At 46.3% G+C, this 20,758-nt stretch overlaps 2 protein-coding genes across 5 annotated transcripts in view; one reads left to right on the top strand and one right to left on the bottom strand.

Annotated features, from left to right (window-relative positions):
* The first annotated feature begins 3,024 nt into the window (after window positions 1–3,024).
* Window positions 3,025–8,592, top strand: ALKBH2 (alkB homolog 2, alpha-ketoglutarate dependent dioxygenase). 2 transcript variants are annotated; one of them, XM_060310430.1, is made up of 4 exons: window positions 3,025–3,151; window positions 3,575–4,014; window positions 4,803–5,001; window positions 6,540–8,592. In XM_060310430.1, the coding sequence occupies exons 2-4, from the start codon at window positions 3,738–3,740 to the stop codon at window positions 6,844–6,846; spliced, it is 783 nt and encodes a 260-aa protein (XP_060166413.1). In that variant the 5' UTR covers window positions 3,025–3,151; window positions 3,575–3,737; the 3' UTR covers window positions 6,847–8,592. The 2 variants fall into 2 exon arrangements, with proteins under 2 accessions (XP_060166413.1, XP_030716492.1); XM_030860632.2 differs by having other exon boundaries at window positions 3,026–3,201.
* Window positions 7,038–20,758, bottom strand: part of USP30 (ubiquitin specific peptidase 30) — a 28,201-nt gene continuing 14,480 nt past the window's right edge. Inside the window, exons 5-14 of one of the 3 annotated variants that reach the window (XR_009566392.2) lie at window positions 20,271–20,369; window positions 19,480–19,525; window positions 18,264–18,358; window positions 13,533–13,592; window positions 12,938–13,024; window positions 12,076–12,156; window positions 11,761–11,980; window positions 10,161–10,281; window positions 7,949–9,478; window positions 7,038–7,678 (exon numbers count right to left, since the gene is read on the bottom strand). Coding sequence is in view for 2 of the 3 variants with exons in the window: in XM_030860627.3 (XP_030716487.2) it covers window positions 9,214–9,478; window positions 10,161–10,281; window positions 11,761–11,980; window positions 12,076–12,156; window positions 12,938–13,024; window positions 13,533–13,592; window positions 18,264–18,358; window positions 19,480–19,525; window positions 20,271–20,369 (1,074 nt within the window). In the remaining variant the exon portion in view is untranslated. Of the gene's footprint in view, window positions 9,479–10,160; window positions 10,282–11,760; window positions 11,981–12,075; window positions 12,157–12,937; window positions 13,025–13,532; window positions 13,593–18,263; window positions 18,359–19,479; window positions 19,526–20,270; window positions 20,370–20,758 lie in introns of all 3 variants that reach the window. The other 2 variants (XM_030860628.3, XM_030860627.3) reach the window with 2 other exon arrangements.

The following is a 20,758-nucleotide window of genomic DNA, read 5'->3' as shown; positions in this document are numbered from 1 at the left end:
AGTGAAATTAGCTTTAAAATAGTAATTGTTAAAAAAAAAAAAAAGTAATTGTTTTGCTTTTAGTTGTCCAATTTTCACAACCTGTTTTACTGACGACAAACTAAGGCCTAGAAGCCTAACCTGTAAGGTTTGGGGGAGACTTTAACAGAGGTCATTAAGGTTAAACTCCAAACTAGTCATCCTCTGAAAGACATCCCCATACACCTGGGATTCTTCCCCTCTCCCTTCCTCCCCACATCCAAACTGTGGACCGGTCCTCTTGGGTCCATCTCCATAATAAAGCCCAAACAAATTCAAATGCTGTTCTCAATCTCTGGTCTACTAACTACAATCCCAGCGGGGCTTCTCTTTTCCTACCTAATCATCTTTTTGAAATGTAAATTACACCATAATAATCCCCAGGTTAAAATCCTATAGTTTCCAAATATGTTTGGAATAAAATCCTTGCTTCTACATACATACAGATGGTCAACAGGCACAGGAAAAGATGCTCAACATCTCTAATTATTAGAGAAATGCAAATTAAAACTACAATGAGGTATCACCTCACACCAGTCAGAATGGCCATCATTAAAGTGTCTACAAGTAGTAAATGCCGGAGATGGTGTGGAGAAAAAGGACCCCTCCTACACTGTTGGCGGGAATGTAAATTGGTGCAGCCACTATGGAGACCAGTATGGAGGTTCCCTAAAGAAACTAAAAATAAAGTTATCATATGATCCAACAATCCCACGCCTGGGCATATATAGGGAAAAAACTCTACTTCAAAAAGGTATATGCACCCCAATGTTCATAGCAGCACTATTTACAATAGCCAAGACATGGAAGCAACCTAAACGTCCATTGACAGATAAATGGATAAAGGAATGGAATATTAGCCGTAACAAAGAACAAAATAATGCCATCTGCAGCAACATGGATGGACCTAGAGATTATCATACTAAGTGAAGTCAGAGAAAGACAAATATCATATCACTTATATGTGGAATCTAAAAACATGATAGAAATAAACATATTTACAAAACAGAAATAGACTCACAGACATACAAAACAAATTTATGGTTACCAGAGGGGATGGGGCAGAGATAAATTAGGAGTTTGGAGTTAACATGTACACAGTACTATATATGAAATAGATAAACAACAAGGATCTACTGTATAGCACAGGGAACTATATTCAATGGAACCTATAATGGAAAATAATCTGAAAAAAGAATATATGTATATATGTATAACTGAATCACTTTGTGGTACACCTGAAACTAACACAACATTGTAAATTAACTATACTTCAACTTTTAAAAATGGTTTTAAAAAAAATCTCTGCTTCTTACCAGTTGGCAAGGCTGCTTCACCCTCTCACGGAAGCCCAGCTGCTGTGACATGATGAGTCTGGTTCTCAGCACAGTCACCAGGCATACCCAGCTGTCGCCTGTGTGGTCTTACACCTTGCACGCACTGTCCCCCTGCCTGGAAAACCTCAGGTCTCAGCTCGAGACCCTGCCTCTGAAGGGCCTTCTCCTCCTGCCCCACTTTCTAGCAGGTCACTCTATTTACAGCTTCTGTACTATCTAAGATGATCTTATTGGGACTTCCCTGGAGGTCCAGTGATTAAGGCTCTGCGCTTCCACTGCAGGGCACATGGGTTTGATCCCTGGTCAGGGAACTAAGATCCCGCATGCCTTGTGGTGTGGCCAAAATAAAATAAAATAATCTTATTTATTCTCTCCCTGTTTATTTCTGTCTCCATCTCCAACACGTAACCTGGGTGAGGGCAGGGACTTGATTCTTGTTACTGTTGTGTTCCAGCGCCTAGGACAAGGAGCTTGATGTGTAAGAAGAAGAGATGTTCATAATTTAAAATTATTTTTAAAATAAGAAAATAAAAGCCACTGTGAAAAAGTTTGGCAGCTTTGTATAAAGTGACACGTACTCTTACCATGTGCCCCTGCGATCCCACTCCTACGTATTTACCCAAGTGAAATTGGACTCTATATTCACACGAGAGCTTGTACACGAATAGATATAGTGACCTTATTTGTATTTTCCCCAAACTGGAAACAACCCAAATGCCCCTCAAGTGGCAAGTGGATGGACAAATTGTAGGGCATGAGTACAAGGGCAGCTTACTCAGCAATGAAAAGGAATAAACTGATACGAACAACATGGATACGTCTTAAAAGCGTTAGGCGAAGTGAAAGAAGCCAGACACAAAGCCTATATATTGTATCATTTCCTTTACAAGAAATTCTGGAAAAGGTAAAACTCTAGGGACAGAAAACACATCAGTGGTTGCCGGGGGCTGGGTAAGGGGGCGAGTTGATAACTAGGAGACTTGGGGGAATTTTATGGGATGATAGAATTCTAGATCTTGATTGTGGTGTGGTCACACAACTGTTTACCTTTGTCAAAATCTGCAGAGCTGGACGCTAAGAAGATTCAAAACAAAGCCCCCAACCTCTTTTCATTCCATTGGCCAAGAGAGAGAGTAAATAAAAATTGGTGATAATAAAAGCTGACATTTGTTTGAAGCACAGAAGCCCTTCTCACACATCCTCTCATTTACTCCTCATGGTGTTCTCATGGCATAGGTTTTGTAGTCCCCACTGTTTAGAGAAGGCAGTTCAAGCCCAGAAGGGTTAAGTGACCTGTAGGAGCCGCACAGCTACAGTTGAGGAGACAGAAATGGAAGTTACGGGGTCTGATTGCAGAATTCGTGCTCCTATCTGCGACAATATGCTGGTTGGCCCAACTCCCTGTCAGGAAACGAAATTAATCCCCAGGGAGAGATGACACCGAACAACAGCTGCCAAACCACCGGGGACCCTGCGCTGCTGCGGAACAAATAACGTTACCCAGAAATACGGCGGTGCTTGCAACGCGCCCGGAGGGCCAACAGGTGGCGCCCGGAGGCCGCCCACCGCTTTGTTTTGCAGATTTGCCTGGATTTTCTCCAGTTCGCGGCTGAAATCTACCCGGAAGCAGTTCTGTAGAGGGGGTAAGTGTTTCCTCTTTCCCGCAGGACGTTTGTACAGTGTCTGGGAGAAGCGGAGCTTCGCGGGAGCTGAGATTTTAAAGAGACCCCTAGGCACCACCCACCCCCCGCACGTGTTACAATTCTTATTTTCTATCAGAATTCGGCGTGCCTGGTGTATGACCACGTTTAACCGTTGTTACATTTAGATTCAGAATCTTGTCCGTGTAAGGATCGCAGTACTTACCTGTTTTAATACTTGCGTGGGAGGCCGGCCAGTTATCTACCCCCCACCCCCCAGCCTGTCCTTTGCAGGGTGGAAGGGAGAGAGAGACGTGCATTTCTGGGTGACTTTGAGCAAACCTCTCCCCCTCTCAGTGTGTCAGTTTCCCCATATGTAAAGTGAGCGTTTGGGTTGCAGTTTCCAAGTTTGCCATTGGCGTGCGAATTCCGGGGGGTGGGTGTTTCTTTAAAAATTCGGATATTTGCGGGTGGAGGGCAGGCACACGTGGGTGTTGCAAGCTAGGCGGCTGATTCTAATACCTACCTAGGTGTGGGAGGGATCCTTCCAGCTTTAACCTCCTCTTACTTCCTTTATAGGACATGGTGTTAAACTTTAAAATGGAAACTTAAAAACTGGAGGAATGCCACTGTGAGACCACTTTGCAGAGTGGATTTTGGCATTTGGGACAGAGCCTGGGCAATCTCTCTCTCTCTCTTGGCCTGGCCACTGGCTACCAGGTGATTGCTTTGTGGAGACTAGATGGACAGATTCCTGGTGAAGGGGGCTGTCAGGGGCCTTATGGGAAAGAGGGGGCAAGAGCAGACCGGAGGAGGCCCAGCAGGGTTGGCAGAAGAGGAGGGGACCAGCAGGAAAAAGCCCAGGAGAGCAGCCCCGGGGAATGGAGTCCACTCGGCAGGCCTCAGCTGGAGGCACATTGCAGCCGAGGGCCTGGACTGCGATTACACAGTCCTGTTTGGCAAAGCCGAAGCAGATGAGATTTTCCAAGAGTTGGAGAAAGAAGTGGAATATTTTACAGGTAAGCAGGGGACGGTGGGGTGTGTGTGGAAGGCTTGTTGGATAAAACTAGTGGTCCGTGTTTAGGGAAATCTGAACCCAGGAGCCATTAATTACAGATGAGTTTGTTAATTGACTGAACACACATTCCGGGCACCTCTGGGCCAAGCAACTTGCTGGGTGCTTGGGATACAGACTTAATAACAGGGATCTCCTGTCCGCTGAGAGCGGAGAGATGGTAAATTACCAGGTAATTCCTATGCACGAGGTTCTCAGCATCACCTGGAGGACTTTGTTGCTTGTGAGAACACCATGGCTTGCCCTGCCCCTGCAGTCTAGTGTCCGGAGTTTCCGGGTGCTACTGATCCGGGGACCACACACTGAGAACCGCTGCAATGTGGCAGGGCACAGGGACGGGGAGACGTAGAAATGCCCACGGGAGACCCAGCCTCCATCCTGAGCTGAATTAGCACCATCTTCCATCGATGCCCTTTGTCCCCACAGTTGGCAAAATCACCGTGCTAGCGTGTAACCTGACTTCATTTTGCTCCAATTTCAGTCTCTGTATTACGGTTCTAGTGAGCAATTAAGTTAGGGTGTTTTTATGAAAAACTTGGACTAGGGCTGTGTTTCTCCAAGTGTCGGACAAGAATCACTGTCCTTACATGAACGTTTTGGACGAGCCACAATGATTTTTGAGGAGGGGGTCCCTGGTCGGGGTATTAGATGTTATTCCTGTTTTACTTCCTTTTCTGAATACTCAGGGAGTGAGTGGATTGTCTGAGGCGCTGCCATGTTTCCCCTGCACAGGTGCGCTGGCCAGGATCCAGGTGTTTGGGAAGTGGCACAATGTCCCAAGGAAGCAGGCGACATACGGTGACACTGGGCTGACCTACACCTTTTCGGGCCTTACTCTGTCTCCAAAGCCCTGGCTCCCTGTCCTAGAGCGCATCCGGGATCGCGTTTCTGTAGTGACTGGACAGAACTTCAACTTCGTGCTTGTCAACAGGTGACCCCCTAACTGTTTGTACCTTTTACTTTTTAGGACAGTGGACTGAATTTTATAAACCTGTCTCTTCCAAAAAGAAGAGTTTAGGATTCCACCGTACTTTACTCATTTGTACAACAAATAACCCTTCAGTGTAGTTAGGGGAGTAGTAGTGGAACATAAGCAATTAGTCTTCATGGAGCTCTCACCATGGCAGGAGTGAGAGGCCGCAAAGTGATGAACAGGCGAACAAGATAACTTCAGACGTTGATAAGTGTCTCGTAGAAAATTAAACAGGCTGATCTAAGAACGGCTGGGAGGAAGGAGTCCGGGTTTCTCAACAGCAACACTCCTGATGCTTTGGGCCAGATAATCCTCTTTCTGGGGCTGACCTGTGCACTGCAGGATGTTGGGCAGCATCCCTAGCCTCCACCCACCAGATGCCAGGACCACCCTGTGAATGAAGAACGTTGCCTGCCTTATCATCCAACAGAGGATGTGGGGCCATCAAGCCACTGTAGCCCTGAGGGAACTCAGGATGGAGACATACCCTTGCCAAGCCCTCAGCCCCGCAGCCACCGCCAGGGTGCCCCGAGGGGACTCAGGATGGGAGAGGACAGGATACTGGCCCCAGAGAGCTGAGGTGCATCTCAAAGGAATGACTTCAGTGAGCCCAGACTGTCCCCTACACAGAAAGGCGCTAAACTCATTAGCTCGAGATGTCTGGTTTTCTTTTAATGATCAGTAACCTTTTGATGTTCTAACGACCGTGTTTTGTCGGCTCCCCCCTTACCTCTTCGGAGCAGTCCCCCAGAGCTGGCTGACAGGCTGCCTCCTTTTAGACTGTGCATTTTTTTCGGGGGTCCCTTTGGTCAGAGCAACCAGAATGTCTCCAGACATCGCCTAGTGCCCCCTGGGGGGGCAGAGTCACCCTGGTTGAGAACTCTGGGCTTAAGGGAAGATGGTTAGAGGAGGGTTCACGGAGGGGTGACGTCTGAGCTGATAGCTTAACCAAGAGAGAGTGGGAGCCACACAGGCACCTGGAGGGAGAGCAGAGGGAGCTTGGAGTGTCTCGAGTGGAAATCCCGCTGGTGGTGCTGGAAAGCAGTGATGAGCTCAGAGGCCGGCGGGGGCCAGACTTTGCGAGGAATACGGGTTTTAAGTGTAGGGAGAAACCGTCTTACGCGATGAAGGTTTACACATACGAACCCTGCAGGAGAACTGTAAGACTCGTGTTTGGCCTCTGTAGGTGTGCTTTGTTTGTTTGATGGCTTGTGGGATCTTAGTTTCCTGACCAGGGATCAAACCTGGGCTCCCTGCAGTGGAAGCGCAGAGTCCTAACCATTGGACCGCCAGGGAATTCCTTATTGGTTTTAAAGCGTGTGATCAAAGAGGGCTGATAACAAAGTGAAAGGCTTGCCTCATCTGTGGACCAGATGCAGCCCTCCAGCCGCTGCAGAAACCTGTGCTCGTGGCACTGTTTCCCTGCAGGCAAACGAGGTGTGGGCCTGTTTCCACAGAGGGCTGTTCTGTGAACTCTGCTTGTTTTCTCACTGCAGGTACAAAGACGGCCGTGACCACATTGGTGAGCACAGAGATGATGAGAGAGAGCTGGCTCCTGGGAGCCCCATCGCCTCTGTCTCCTTTGGGGCTTGCAGAGACTTCTTCTTCCGGCATAAGGATTCCCGGGGGAAGCACCCCTCCCGGAGGCTGGGGGTGGTCAGGCTCCAGCTGGCCCACGGAAGCTTACTTATGATGAACCACCCAACCAACACTCACTGGTACCACAGTCTCCCCGTCCGAAAGAATGTTCTGGCTCCCCGGGTCAACCTGACATTTCGGAAAATCCTGCCTATTACAAAGTAAAAACGTTTTTAACAGCTAGTACTTCTGTTAGTTCCTTCCTTCTCTACTCCAAGAGGGAGCTGGCATTTCCTTTACCAACAGGGAACATGGAAAAGGTTGAACCCAAGCGCAAGGCTTCTTACATACAATGCTGAACTCAGAAAGAGGATGTTTGTATCGAGTCGGTGAATTATGAAAGAAGACCAGTTGACTTTTTTCCTAACAAAATGATTCTTTTATTGCTATAATACACAGCAGATACAAAAAGTACCTTTAGCAAAAACATAAATCAGCAGTTATTATGGCATAAACTACGAGTTTAACTTCAGTTTTTGCAAAAAGAAGCGACTTCGTAAATAACTTAAAGCTAGAAGTAAGAGTGTTTGGCTGCTACTTAACGCCTAATGGTTTACAAAAAATGAGAAAGTCACCTTTAAGTTGGGGGAAGAGACTTTGCACAGAGATCATTCACATTTACAGCTGTGGCTCAGTCCCTCCGACCAAAGATCTGCTTACAACTGAACGCTAAAAGGATGAGCCCCGTTCATCTCTCTTTAATGGCAGATTGCAAAGCGTAAGCAGCGGCAGAGCAGCAGTTGCTCCAAGCTACAACTTTGCCAGGCAGGTTAAGGTCACGTGATTGAGCATTTGTTTCCCCCAGACCGCGGGTACCACGGGGACGTGCCTTTCGCCGTCAAAGCCAGGGTCTGTAAGAAGTCGGGAAGGGACGTCTGCCGTGAACAGACCAGAAGCTTTGTGCGGCTCCTTTCTCCCTGAGGTGTGTGGCCTGGAGAACTTCACAGTCCGTTCTGTCAATAGCGAGAGTTCCGAGTCCTCAGGATGCACGCTGGGCCTGGGGGAATGGGGATCATCTGGGCCTCTAGCGCTTTCAGCTGACACCAAGGCCTTGTCTGGAAGTGTCTGCCAGCCAGTCCCCACCAGGGGAAGCACAGCCCTCAGCCTGACCTCAGGTGACCTTTTGGATGCGTCTGATTCCAAATCTTATCTCTGAAGAGTCAGTCTGCATTTGTTTTTTGTTTTAAATAAAAGAGCCTAGCTAAAACATAGATATCCCTGTGTCATCAAAATTCCTTCGGCCCTGGGCTGCCTTCATTAGACTTACCTGAAGAGAGGGGAGGATGCCCAAGAGAGGCCTTTTGTATGAGGCTACTGGAAACGAATACATTTAGAATATGGACCTAGAACAGAATGACAGTACTAGATATCAGCCATAATTTTATGTTCAAAAAGTTTTTTTAAACTTCTTTTTTGTGGGAAGGGCTGGACTTGGATGGTCACGGAATCTAACTCATCACTTTACAGATGAGGAAACTGAGGTCCAGAGAGGCAGCAGCCCCAAGGTCAGTGCCCTTCTTTCAGAATCCAGCTCTCAAATGGAGGCCAGGATTGTCTTTCTGACACAGCCCCCGGCTCCACCTGTAAACCTCAGGAGCTCTTCATGGGCAATAAATAAATAGATGAGAATAGCTGTCCACCGTGGGGTCCTTGTGTGAGAAAGGGTTTTCTACAGAGCGGAGGAGTCCTAGGTGTGGCACACAGGCCACCGAGTTCTGGCCGTTGACACAGTTATATAATATGCGATCATCACACTTGGGAGTCCAGGATACAAAAGATAACAGCAAAGAGAAAGCTGGTCACTGGTAACTGACAAAGTAGAGAAAGAATTTCCCCGAGGGCGGATTTGGCACATGAGCTTTTACTACATATAAAGAATCGAAAGGTTAGAAAAAGACATATAAAAAGGGAAGGCGGGTGCGCATCAGGCGTCTGTTAACTGTTCTGTTGCTCTCTATTCGGTAACTTTGGAAGGTACAGAGCTTTTCAAAAATTGTTTATATGATTCCTAGATGAGGTGTGTTTTCCAGAAGGGACGTGCTACGAAAGCAATTGAGAGCGAAAGGCACTTTTTCTTCGAAGTTGTTGCCTTTAGTAATTTCACTAGTTCAACCATTTTTATGGGACTGCTTATTAAAAATAAAAGATCTATGCTGAAACGCTGGAGGATCAGACAAAGTTAACTCCCCTCTGAGAACACCTAATGTATCAATCTAAAAAAGGTGGCTTCTGGAGTCTGGTTTCTTTTAATTACCTGGATCAGGTGAGTGACAAGACACGCTCTAGACACAATGACTGTTTTCCTAGCCCGGCACCGCTGCCCTGGTACGCACGGGCAGAGCTGTGCGGGGAGCCTGACCTCGTTTGAATCGGGGCCACCAGCTCCTGTGTGGAGCCTGCTCTTAGAACACGCCAGAAGGCTGCAGGACTCTAGTGGGGCTGCTTGCACGTACACACCACAGCACACACGCACGCGCACACACACGCAGCTTGGACGGAGCCATCAGCTCTAGCTTCGGGGCCAGGGCAGAGTCATTCTTCAGACTTGCACTCCTGACTCTGGTGCTGCATCTTGGAAAGAACACGCTCATAAAACAGCAGGTAGGCGCTGGAGGACAGCACCTCCTGCAGGCTGGCCTTACGGACAGTGTCGTCAGAAATCCACAGCCACTGGTTGCTGGTGGAGAGAGGGTTCTTGGCCGAAGGCGGGGACCGTCGGTAGGTCACGAAGTGTCCCGAGTGCATGTCTCCGTGATGGACAACAACTGCCACCAGCTGGAAGAGGTACGTGGAGGAGCTGAACGGTAGGAACAAATGTCAGTGGTTTACAAATACAACAAGGAAGGTTTAGAGGCAAAGCAAAGAGGAGGGCTTCCCTGGTGGCGCAGTGGATGAGCGTCCGCCTGCCGATGCAGGGGACACGGGTTCGTGCCCCGGTCCGGGAGGATCCCACATGCCGCGGAGCGGCTGGGCCCGTGAGCCATGGCCGCTGAGCCTGCGCGTCCGGAGCCTGTGCCCCGCAACGGGAGAGGCCACAACAGTGAGAGGCCCGCGTACCGCAAAAAAAAAAAAGCAAAGAGTAAAAAATACTAGATGTTCAACAATAGGGGACTGACACAATGGTACAGCTATACAACTGAATACTATGCAACCACTGAAATAGAGACCTGTATTTACTGGCCTGGTAAACTGTCCATTCTGTGAGTGTATGTATGTTGTGTAGTATATGCGTGCACACACACACACACACACACACACACAGCTTTACAGAGTGGAAGACAAAGATTTAATTGGTGATCTATCTTTAGGTGGTGTCCCCAAAATTTTTAAAATTTCTTTCTTTATATTCTATGTACATACTTTCATACATATGTACATGTATACACACATACACATAACATTTACATTTTATGGACTTTGTAACTCTTATTTTTAAAGCCATCAGTGAATGAGGCATATGCGTCTAAAAAGTGGCTCACCTGTAGTCAGGAACAGCTGGGAGGGGGAAGGGCATCGGGGTTGGCAGCGTGGGCAAGAAAGATGGGGAGCAGGCGCCGTTCATGCAAATCTGTGTTTTGGGGCCCCCCGGGTGACTCCGAACTGCAAGAGAAAAAGGCCGAAGGCAATGAAAGTGAGCAGCAGCTTTGGGTAAACAAGACATGGTTTGGATTAGCTTGAAATTTAACTCCCCAGTAAGGCTACAGAGGAAAAACAGATACTTGATTTTGTCCTATGCTGATTCATAAAACTTCCTTTTTGCCTCTGCCTGTTTTAATCCCCAAATAGGAAAAATGTACCCAGCTCCTAGCCTCCTGCTCACTTTGACGACTCTGTGAGTCTTTGAGATTCCCAGCCCTGTTTGCTAAAGACCTGCACCCCTGCCAGGGAGAAGAGGAAGCCAGGGCAAGGAGGTCCTGGATTTAAAACTGGGCCCTCTTCCCACCCCAGCTGCTCCCAATGTTAAACTATTGACCTTCTGAGAAAGGACAAAGCTCGGTCTCCCTGTGAATGATGTCCTGCCAGGCCACACAAATGGATGTAGGAAAGAATAATGGTAGTAAGGGGTGTTAGGTGGGGAAAGTCTGGGGTGCAGGGAAGACAGTCCTGGCACACGGGTGGCGAGTTCAGGCTTGGAGCCTCGAAAGTCGGTGAGTTTTCCTCATTTACAAAGAACTGAACAAATTACATACAACACCTTTACAAAACTGTCCCAACGGGGCTTCCCTGGCGGCGCAGTGGTTGAGAGTCTGCCTGCCAATGCAGCAGACACGGGTTCGAGCCCTGGTCTGGGAAGATCCCACATGCCGCGGAGCAACTAGGCCCATGAGCCACAACTACCGAGCCTGCGCGTCTGGAGCCTGTGCTCCACAACAACAGAGGCCGCAACAGTGAGAGGCCCGCGCACCGCAATGAAGAGTGGCCCCCGCTCGCCACAACTAGAGAAAGCCCTCGCACAGAAACGAAGACCCAACAGAGCCAAAAACAAATTTTAAAAAAAAACAAAAAACACTGTCCCGACACTTCATTCCAGTACCAGATCCCCCATCTGCTGTTTGCCCCTGGACCAATCAGCCTCTGGGAGCCTCGGTTTTCTCTTCAGTGAGACAGAGTGATAATAGCTACCTGGCTTCACTGGGACCCGATCAATAATTAGCTTCAAGGGAGGATGGTAATGGGATCAGACAAAAAGCAATTCAGCAAAGAAGTATCAACCCAAATAAGATGTTCAGGGATCTTCAGCCAGGACATTCCTCCCCACAGTTCCTGTCTAAACGAGGTGACTGTACTGGGGAGAAGAAAAGAGAAGAAATTCACTGGAATGAGTTGAGCCAATTATTGTTTAGTCAGAAGACCAGAAAGCAACATTTTGCTTTCCTGCCTACAGTTTTTCATTTGTCAGAGAGTTTTTAAAAACTAGACATCTCGTGACTGTGCCAGTTAAACCTCTTTTACAAAACCTTTCCTCTCCCACCCCCAATCCTGCTGTTCTCAAGAATTTAAGCAGCCGTCGGGTGAGCCTGGCCCTTGTGGCACAAGGAACCCGCCAATTCCAGCTGCGTTGGCCCCTCGGGCAGGCACCTGGCTTGGGGGCTGCCGGCCCGTCCTGCAGCTCCAGTGCAGGTCCTGCCTTCTCGTGCAGCTCGGGGCTGCGGTGAACGGGTTTGTGTCCGAGGAGGTGATACTTGTAGATGTCCATCATCAGGAACTCGTTGAACTGCACGTGCTCGTGCCGCTTCAGGGGTGTGCCGTGGCTGGACCAGCTCAGCCGCTGGAGGTGGATGCACAGACACTGGGGGAGCTGCGGGTGGGAGAGACGGAAAGAGCCGCGGGTCGGGAGCGGGACCCAGGGGGCCCTCGGGAGCAGAGCCGGCCAAGCATGCGGCATGGGCTCACCTTCCCTAGTTTTAACTGTTTGACAAACGTGGTCCTCTGGTGTTCCACCTTCTCCCCATTCAGCGTCCCTTTCGCTTCAATCTGAAATAAAGGAAACATCTCTCTGCAGCAATTCTTTTTTTTTTTTTTTTTTTTGGCAGCGTTGCGCAGCTTGCAGGATCTTAGTTCCCCGACCAGGGATCGAACCCACGCCCTCGGCAATGAAAGCACGGAGTCCTAACCACTGGACCGCTAGGGAAGTCCCTCTGCAGAAATTCTTGAAACAGGACCCCCAGGGAGAGCTGCGGGTCAGGCTGGCGTTACAAGTGCATTCACTGGGCACTTGACGTCCACCTGCTGAAGGAACTCAGCTGCCCAGTTATCTGTGAGTTGTCTTCACTCTTTTAGTCATTAACTAATGGTGACCGTGGAGGCAAAAGAAGTAAAGAGGCCGCACTGAAACTGACACTAGCATGTCATCTGTTTTGTTCTGTGTCTTCAAAATTTCTGGCCCCCACAGTTCCTCTTAATTCAGAGGGTGATGTTTAATTGCTCAGGGGAGTCGGGCAGGTCGCTCAGCTGAGGCAGATGTGAAACAGGTGGGTGCGGAGAGAACTGCAGTGAATTGGAGCGGGCCTGTCCCACCTCAAAGCATGGCATTCAAATTTTTTTCTTTAAACATTTTGTGGACGAAACCAAACTCATCTGGGAAAAAGATTTGGTCCGTGGGCTGCCAATTTCCTCAGCAACTTAGATGGACGTGGCTGTGGCTGCAGAGAGCCTCTGGGGGTAGTCGGCAGAGCTCAGGGCCGACGGTGTGGGAAGCGCTGTATCAGGACACGTGGGCCGGCTCAGGAAATGGCACTTGGGGTTAAAGCCATACCTTCGTACAGTTGTCACATACGACATCCCGCACGGATTCCGACGAGATGAAGTGGTGAAGGCAGTGGTCCAGGGTCAGTGGATGACCCTACAGCACAAGAAGGACATTCATGATTACAATTCAAGGAGAGCTAGACTGAAACTGTTAACAGTGTGAAGCCCAGAGCTTTATTCTGCTTAGGCAGGCAGTGAGGCTTCACAGACACAACTGGGTGTTTCCTGAACAGATGGGGAGCCCAGAGCATCTTGGATTTGCTCTTATGGATGGATTCAAGGGTATGAGGACATAACACTGCAGAAAATTATGGGCTTCCATGTTCTTGTAGATAGCTTTGAAATTGAGATTAGTGTGTGTGTGTGTGTGTGTGTGTGTGTGTGTGTGTTCAAAAAAGCCAAAATTTCTGCAGCAAGAGAGAAAATACCCACCTTCTCCCCCCAAGACAGGCCATGGTACCACAGATTAAAACTAAGATGGGTTCAACCAACCATGTGTCTGAGTCATGTGTAGTAGCTGAGCTACACGAAATGTCTCAAAGCCCTTTCAGGTTCAAATGTCTCCAAAACAGACCCCAAGTAAACCACAGATCAGTACATACCCATGTGGCAGCTGGAATACTTAGTGAAAGGCTATCGAAGGTATCAAATCGAACGGGACTCTGAAACACATATTGCAGGAAAAACCAGAAAGGACTTAGGTTCAATTCAAAGCTTTATAGATGGGAAGATATATGCCTATAAAACAGTTTAATATTTACATGCCCAACAGTAACACAGTCAAACATAATGTACTTACCTAGAAGCAAATTCTATTAAGAACAACCTTGTAAACATAAGAACTACAATAATACTAAAGGATATCTTGGAAAAACTATACGATAGCATACCTGTCCCAGCAATTTTGGGATTTTTATCCTAAGGAAATAACCATGGATAATATAACTACAAGGATGTGGTTATCACAGCATCATTTATGACGGCAAAATGTGAATAGGTGAAAATTCCAGGGGGTGATTAAATAAATTATATCATATACATATATTATAGAATGGAATACTATATTAAAAATAGTGCATTAGAGGGGCTTCCCGGGGGCGCAGTGGTTGAGAGTCCACCTGCCGATGCAGGGGACACGGGTTCATGCCCCGGTCCGGGAAGATCCCACATGCCGCGGAGCGGCTGGGCCCGTGAGCCATGGCCGCTGAGCCTGCGCGTCCGGAGCCTGTGCTCTGCAACGGGAGAGGCCACAGCAGTGAGAGGCACGTGTACCGCAAAAAAAAAAAAAAAAAAAAATAGTGTAGTAGAACTACACATGATTATATGGAAAGATGTGCATGTTATATTATTAACTGCAAAAAAAGCCCCAAAACAACAAATGATAAAACAGGGTTAAGAGGTCCTGCTTTCGGACTTCCCAGGTGGTGCAGTGGTTAAGAATCTGCCTGCCAATGCAGGGGACACAGGTTCGAGCCCTGGTCCGGGAAGATCACACAGGCCGTGGAGTAACTAAGCCCATGTGCCACATCTACTAAGCCTGTGCTCTACAGCCCGTGCTCCACAACAAGAGAAGCCACTGCAATGAGAAGCGCGCGCACCGCAACGAAGAGTAGCCCCCGCTCACCACAACTAGAGGAAGCCCACGCGCAGCAACGAAGACCCAACATAGCCAAAAATAAATACATAAATAAATAAATTTATTTTAAAAAAAAAAGAGTTCCTGCTTTCAATTATGGCACAGTAGTTTGGCTAGACTAACTCTCCTTGACATAACAATTGTAAAATCTGGACCAAAACAAAACAAATTGAACAACTGGAGGGCTACCAAAAGCAGGCGGAAATGGAGAAGTCAATTCGTGGAGAAACGGGACCTCGGTGGGTGAGATTTGCTCTGTGTGGCTTCTTTGCCTGAGGGTCCCCCCTAATCCATGCAGTTCAGTGTTCGGTGGGAAAAAGCAGCAGTCTTACAGAATTAAGGTATCAGGAGACAGAGTTCAGGGCTGGTACAGAGGCTGGAGGAAATCCCAGAAAGAGAGGAGCCAGGAGAGGATAGGCCCTACAATCTGTGTATAAGCCCTGCCTGATTCCATGGCGGATCCCTAAAGCGCACAGACACGGAAGAGCCTCCAGGGACTCAGCAAGAAGCTGCGGCTGGAGGCTGAGAAAACTGAGCGGAGAGTCTGCCGCCCAGTGTTGGAGAGGCGGGGCTTGGAGTTTAAGCTCAGCCAAGGCAACTGCCTGCTAGGACAGAGTTCATTATTTCTCAGAGAGACACACCAGAATCCGGAGTCTCTACTACAGTGTCAATATTAAAAAATTACTAGACATACAGTACAAAGAAAGAAGAAAGTGTGACCCGTGGTGTGTAGGGGAGAGGAGGTGAGGACCTGGGTGGTGCAATTAGCACAAGGACCCTAAAGGAGTGTATTATAAACATGCCCAGGGACATATAGGAAGAGAGAGTTATTCAGATCTAGCGGAGGACAGAGAGAGGATCTCAGCAGAGAAATGGAAATTATAGAGAGCCGAAAGAGAGAGATAAGTAAAAGGAACAATAACTAAAATGAAAAAGTCACTGGGCAAGCAAACAGAGATTGAAGATGGGAAAGACAGTCAGGAAATTTGAAGATAGGTCAATAGAAATTATCTAAATTGAAGGACACGCAGGAGAAAGACTGAAGAAAAAAGAACCAGGCCTCAGTGACCTGTGGGACAATATGAAATGGACTAACAAGTCGAGAATGGGGCATAGATTTTTTTGAAAAAAACAGTGGCCAAAAAAATGTTCAAAGTTGGTGAAAATAATGTCCATAAATGTAACCAAACCAAAACAACAGCAACACTGTCAACCCAAAATTCTATACACAGCCGAACCAGTCTTCAAAAAGAAGAAGGGCAAAACAAAACCATTTTTATATAAATGAAATCTACGTGAATTTGTCAACAGACCTGCAAGAAATGTTAAAGGAATATTTTTAGACTGAAGGGAAAAAAACATCAAATGGACCTGGATCTACAGAAGGCACTGAGGAATACTGAAAATGGTAAACGTGAAATTTTTTTCTTTTAATTTCTTTTAAACACATATAACTGTTTAGAGTAAAAATTTTTATGACAGTGTTGTGGGGTTTATAATGTATGTACATGTAAATAATATATACGACAAAGCACAAAAGATGGGGTAACAGAACTATACTTTCATGATGTTCCTACATTTTACACAAAGGAATATGATATTAACTCTAAATAAACTGTGATAAGTTAACACTGCATGATGTAATCACAGACACACAAATGTAAAAAAAATGTAGCTAAAAAGCTAACAGAGGAATTACAATGGAATACTAAAAAGTATTCAATTAACCCAAAAGAAGGGAGGAATGGAGGAACAGAGAAACAAAAACTATATGAGACAAGTAGAAAACCAACGGTGAAACAGCAGACCTAAATCCACCCTATAAATACCTACGTTAAATGTAAATGGACTAAACACACCGAATAAAAGGCAGATAGGAAGCTGGATAAAAAGGCGAGACCCGATTATATGCTCTCTACAAAAGCCACACTTTAAATACAAAGACAAAAGATAGGTCAAAAATAAGAGCACAGAAAGAGACATACCATAGAAACACTAGTTAGATGGAAACTAAACAGACAAAATAGACTTCCAGACAAGGAGTCTTACTAGAGATAAGGAGGGACATTTTATCACGACAGTAAGAGTCAACTCATCATAATTAATTCATGTGTATGTGCCTAACAGCATAGTCTCAAAAGAAATTCAGCAAAAATAGAACTAAAGAAATAAAAAGAAACAAATTCTAGCAAACACTTAAGGAAAAAGCAATACCAATATTACCCAAAGACCTTGAGGAAATAGAGGCAGGAATACTTCCCAGCTTATTTTATGAGGCTAGCATAACCCTTATAATAAAAGCTGAGAAAGACATTACAAGAAAATCATAAACATAAAACACGAATAGCCTTCAGAAAATGTTAGCAAACCAAATCTAGTAATATATAAAAAGAATGACATCACAATAAAATGAAATTTATCCCAGAAACACAAAGGTAGTTTAACATTAGAAAAATCAATCACTGTAATTCACCATATTAACAGAATAAAAGAAAAAAAAAAAGATCATCTCAATATATGTAGAAAAAGCAAGACAAAATCCAATTATTAGTCATGATAAAAACTCTCAGCAAACTAGGAATAGAAAAGAACTTTCTCAGTGTGATAAAAGGAGAATAGAAAAACTCAAAGATAACATCATACTTAATTACGAAACACCAAATATTTGTTTCTTAAGATTTGAAACAAGGCAAAAGTGGAAACAACCCAATGTCCATCCGCTGATGAATGGATAAACAAAATGTGATCTATCCATACGATGGAATATTATTTGGTAATAAACAGGAATGAAGTACTGATACATGATACAACATGTGGAAGAACCCTGAAAACATTATGCTGAGTGAAAGAAGCTAGTCTCAAAGCACCATATGATTCCATTTATATGAAACGTCCAGAATAGACAAACTATATAGAGACAGAAAGTAGATTAGTGGTTTCCTAGGGCTGACAGAGTGTGGGGAGAAATGAGAAATGACTGCTAACGGGTACAGGGGTGGTTTTTTTGTGTGTGCGGGAGCAAGGGGTGGGTGATGAAAAATATTCTAAAACTGACTGAGGTGACAGTTGTACAATTCTCTATTTTTGCATCATGCTCAAAATTTTGCATAATAAAAATTTAAAATCTCAAAAGCAAAACACACACACATACACACACACACACACACACACACACACACACACCCCCAAAAAACAGCCCTAGAATCTGTTGTGTTCACCATGGGTATAGACCCAACCTTAGGACTCAAAACGCTGCCAATCACAATGGGTCTGCTGCTCTTGGTACAGAAGATGCCATCTGAGAATCAACTGATAGGTCAGCACTGACCAAGGGGGGGGGCAGTGGGTCCACCAAGCCTACAGACCCCAGAAAAATCACAGAAGCCAGACACCAATGTCAGTCCTCATGTTCTGGACACTTCATGAATCTTTTTTTTTTTTTTTTGCGGTACGCGGGCCTCTCACTGTTGTGGCCCCTCCCGTTGCGGAGCACAGGCTCTGGAGGCGCAGGCCCAGCAGCCATGGCTCACGGGCCCAGCCGCTCCACGGCATGTGGGATCTTCCCGGACCGGGCATGAACCCCTGTCCCCTGCATCGGCAGGCAGACTCTCAACCACTGCGCCACCAGGGAAGCCCCATGAATCTTAACTTAAATAAAACCTTGCCAGAAAATATCAAGTATTGGTATAGTATTTACCTGGTGCTCACAGTGTTTGCAGACCATGTTACTAGTAAGTCTTCCATGAAAAGGATGCTGGGACTTCCAGTGGCTGGATGTGGGATGAGGTGACCCTGGAATACAGAACACCTTTGGATAGGCCACCTCTAGCCCTCTGGCACCAACCTCAAAATTCACCCCCCTTCTTAGTATGTGGTAGACACACCTTCTTTAGAAAAAAAAAAAAAAGTTCCTGAAAAGGACACTGAAAGAGCTTCCCTTACTGAAATCCATCAAAAACACAACCAGTTCCCTTCACAGGAGAATTTACACAGGTCCTTAAATGTGGTTTCTATATAATAGGCACAGCCACATTTAAAAAAGAAATTTGTGTTTGATAATGTCTTTTTACAAACATTTGCTTCAAATGTTTGAGATGTCACAAGAATGATACCACTGGTGAACATTCCATAAAGTGAGATAAACCTCTGAAATCATCAGAATAAGCAAGTTCTGAAAAACACGAGCTTTGGGGGGGATAGGATGGGGGCTAGCGGAATAAACACAGCAGCGTGGTGTGCTAGTTGGAACCACGGGCGCCAGGTCAGGCCAGCCTGGGCTGGGTCCTGGCTTTGCTTATTAGCCACGTGACCAGAGCCAGAGACTTCATCCCTGTAAGCCTCAGTTTGCTGGAAATGGGGATAATTATGACCCCACTATCCTCCATACCGCCAACTTCATAGAGCTGTTGGGAGGCTTAAGTGAGATATTACGGTGCCTGGCACACGGTATGGACCCAAAAGAGAATTGTTCTCATTACTACCAGTGTGCAAAGGAATGGATACGTCATTTTTTTTTAAGTGTTAAGAAAACAGTAATTTCCTTCCAAGGAGGAAGGGGTCATTTGCAGGAATAGTTGGCCAAAGTGTAAATGCTGAGGACACGGCAGTTTCAGCTTATTGAGTTCACCAGAGGACCAATTCAAGAAGGTCAAGAAAAACCCTAGTTTGAGGGAGAAGTAAGTCCGTTCAGAGGAAACTGAGCAGGGTTCGGGTGTGATGGAACAATTCAAAATGTTCACCAGGGGGACAGTTTAAAACTGTTCCCAAAACACAGGTTCCTTTCAAGTACACACACTCCAAGTCAGAATGGGTGTCACCAGAAAAAACATTATTTTTAGAAAACATAAAGCAAATTATTGTCATTTCTAAAAAGGACATATCTCACGTGTTACAGTTCAATGGAAAATGACTACCTCTGGTGTGGCAGGTGATCTGTCTGGGAGTCATTTCTGACTGCTGCTGTAGGGGACGAAAAAGAGAGAGGCTGAAAACCCTACTGCAATCTCTCTGATCACCCACCCTCACCCCACTCCTAAATCTCACAAGTTTCTGTGCTGACTGCACAGTTCAAAATCAACTTTATTTATTTATATATTTCTTTACTTTTGGGCCATGCCGCTCGGCACGTGGGATCTTAGCTCCCTGACCAGGGATCAAACCCGAGCCCTCTGCCTTAGGAGCATGGAGGCTTAACCACTGGACCACCAGGGAAGTCCCTCAAAGTCAACTTTAAACCAAGCTTCCTAAAAGGGGCCTTAATTATGCTCTCTGGTTGGTTACTGTACCTGTTCCTTCACCAAATGCAATTGAACATACTGCCTCTCCGGAATACTCCCCCCCTTTTACTAATTAACTTTTATCGACTCCCTAACATTTATAATGTGCCAGAGAAATAAGATTCATTTAGCATTCCTGTGGCTCCTTGTTCTCCTGTATTAAATAGGGGGGGGAAATACATTCTTTCGTCTCAAGCCCAACACAGACTGAAGCAGGGAATCGTTTTTAAGAGCTCGACATCTCTAACCAAAGTCACCGGCTGCCAAGCGTGACGTTTAAGACCCTCCCCCAACCTCACTCCCACTACTGGGTTTTTATCGAATCGTACTTTTGAGTTTAAAGTTACACGAAAATTACATTTGTATTCCCTGTACCTGTTCGATATGCACAGACCGCATTCATTGTATCGAGAGTGTTAATGGTTTACCTCTAGGGAATGCACGTCAAACAGATGTGTGACCCGGGGCTGGTGGTCCCGCTCATCCTCCAAAGACGAGGTAATGACATGGAATAACTCATGAGCGTCCTGTCAAAGGGCAAAGCATTCTTCAGAGTGGCCCGAAGAGGCCGCGGCAACGTCAGAACCACCCCTGTGTGGACCACCAGGGAGACCCCCTATGGCTAAGGTGGGCAGAATTTGCTTTCCACCTTCTCAAGGCCCAGTGCGTTAAATGGAAATGGTTACATCCTAGACATCTTCACGAGTAAAGGCCCTCAAGGGAGAGGCCCAAGGAGAGAGAGAAGGAACGAATGCTGGGTGGGCAGGCTTCTCACTGATCTGAGCCATCTCTGAGCCTGGTTTAGCTTTACTGAGACGGCTCTGACCTCTGCTCTACCTGACTACTGTTTTGTTTTCATTGTGGTAAAACACTCATCCAGTTTAAGCTTTTTAAGTGTACAGCTCATTGGCATTAA

This window comes from Globicephala melas, chromosome 13 (assembly GCF_963455315.2).
Source record: "Globicephala melas chromosome 13, mGloMel1.2, whole genome shotgun sequence".
In the NCBI taxonomy this organism is placed as follows: Eukaryota; Metazoa; Chordata; class Mammalia; order Artiodactyla; family Delphinidae; genus Globicephala; species Globicephala melas.
This window is presented reverse-complemented; position numbering and strand designations above follow the sequence as displayed.

Coding starts and splice junctions, on each gene's coding strand:
- ALKBH2 (XM_060310430.1), top strand. CDS start 3,738: ATGGACAGATTCCTGGTGAAGGGGGCTGTCAGGGGCCTTATGGGAAAG. Junction 4,015..4,802: donor AGAAGTGGAATATTTTACAG/GTAAGCAGGGGA, acceptor TCCCCTGCACAG/GTGCGCTGGCCAGGATCCAG. Junction 5,002..6,539: donor AACTTCGTGCTTGTCAACAG/GTGACCCCCTAA, acceptor TTCTCACTGCAG/GTACAAAGACGGCCGTGACC.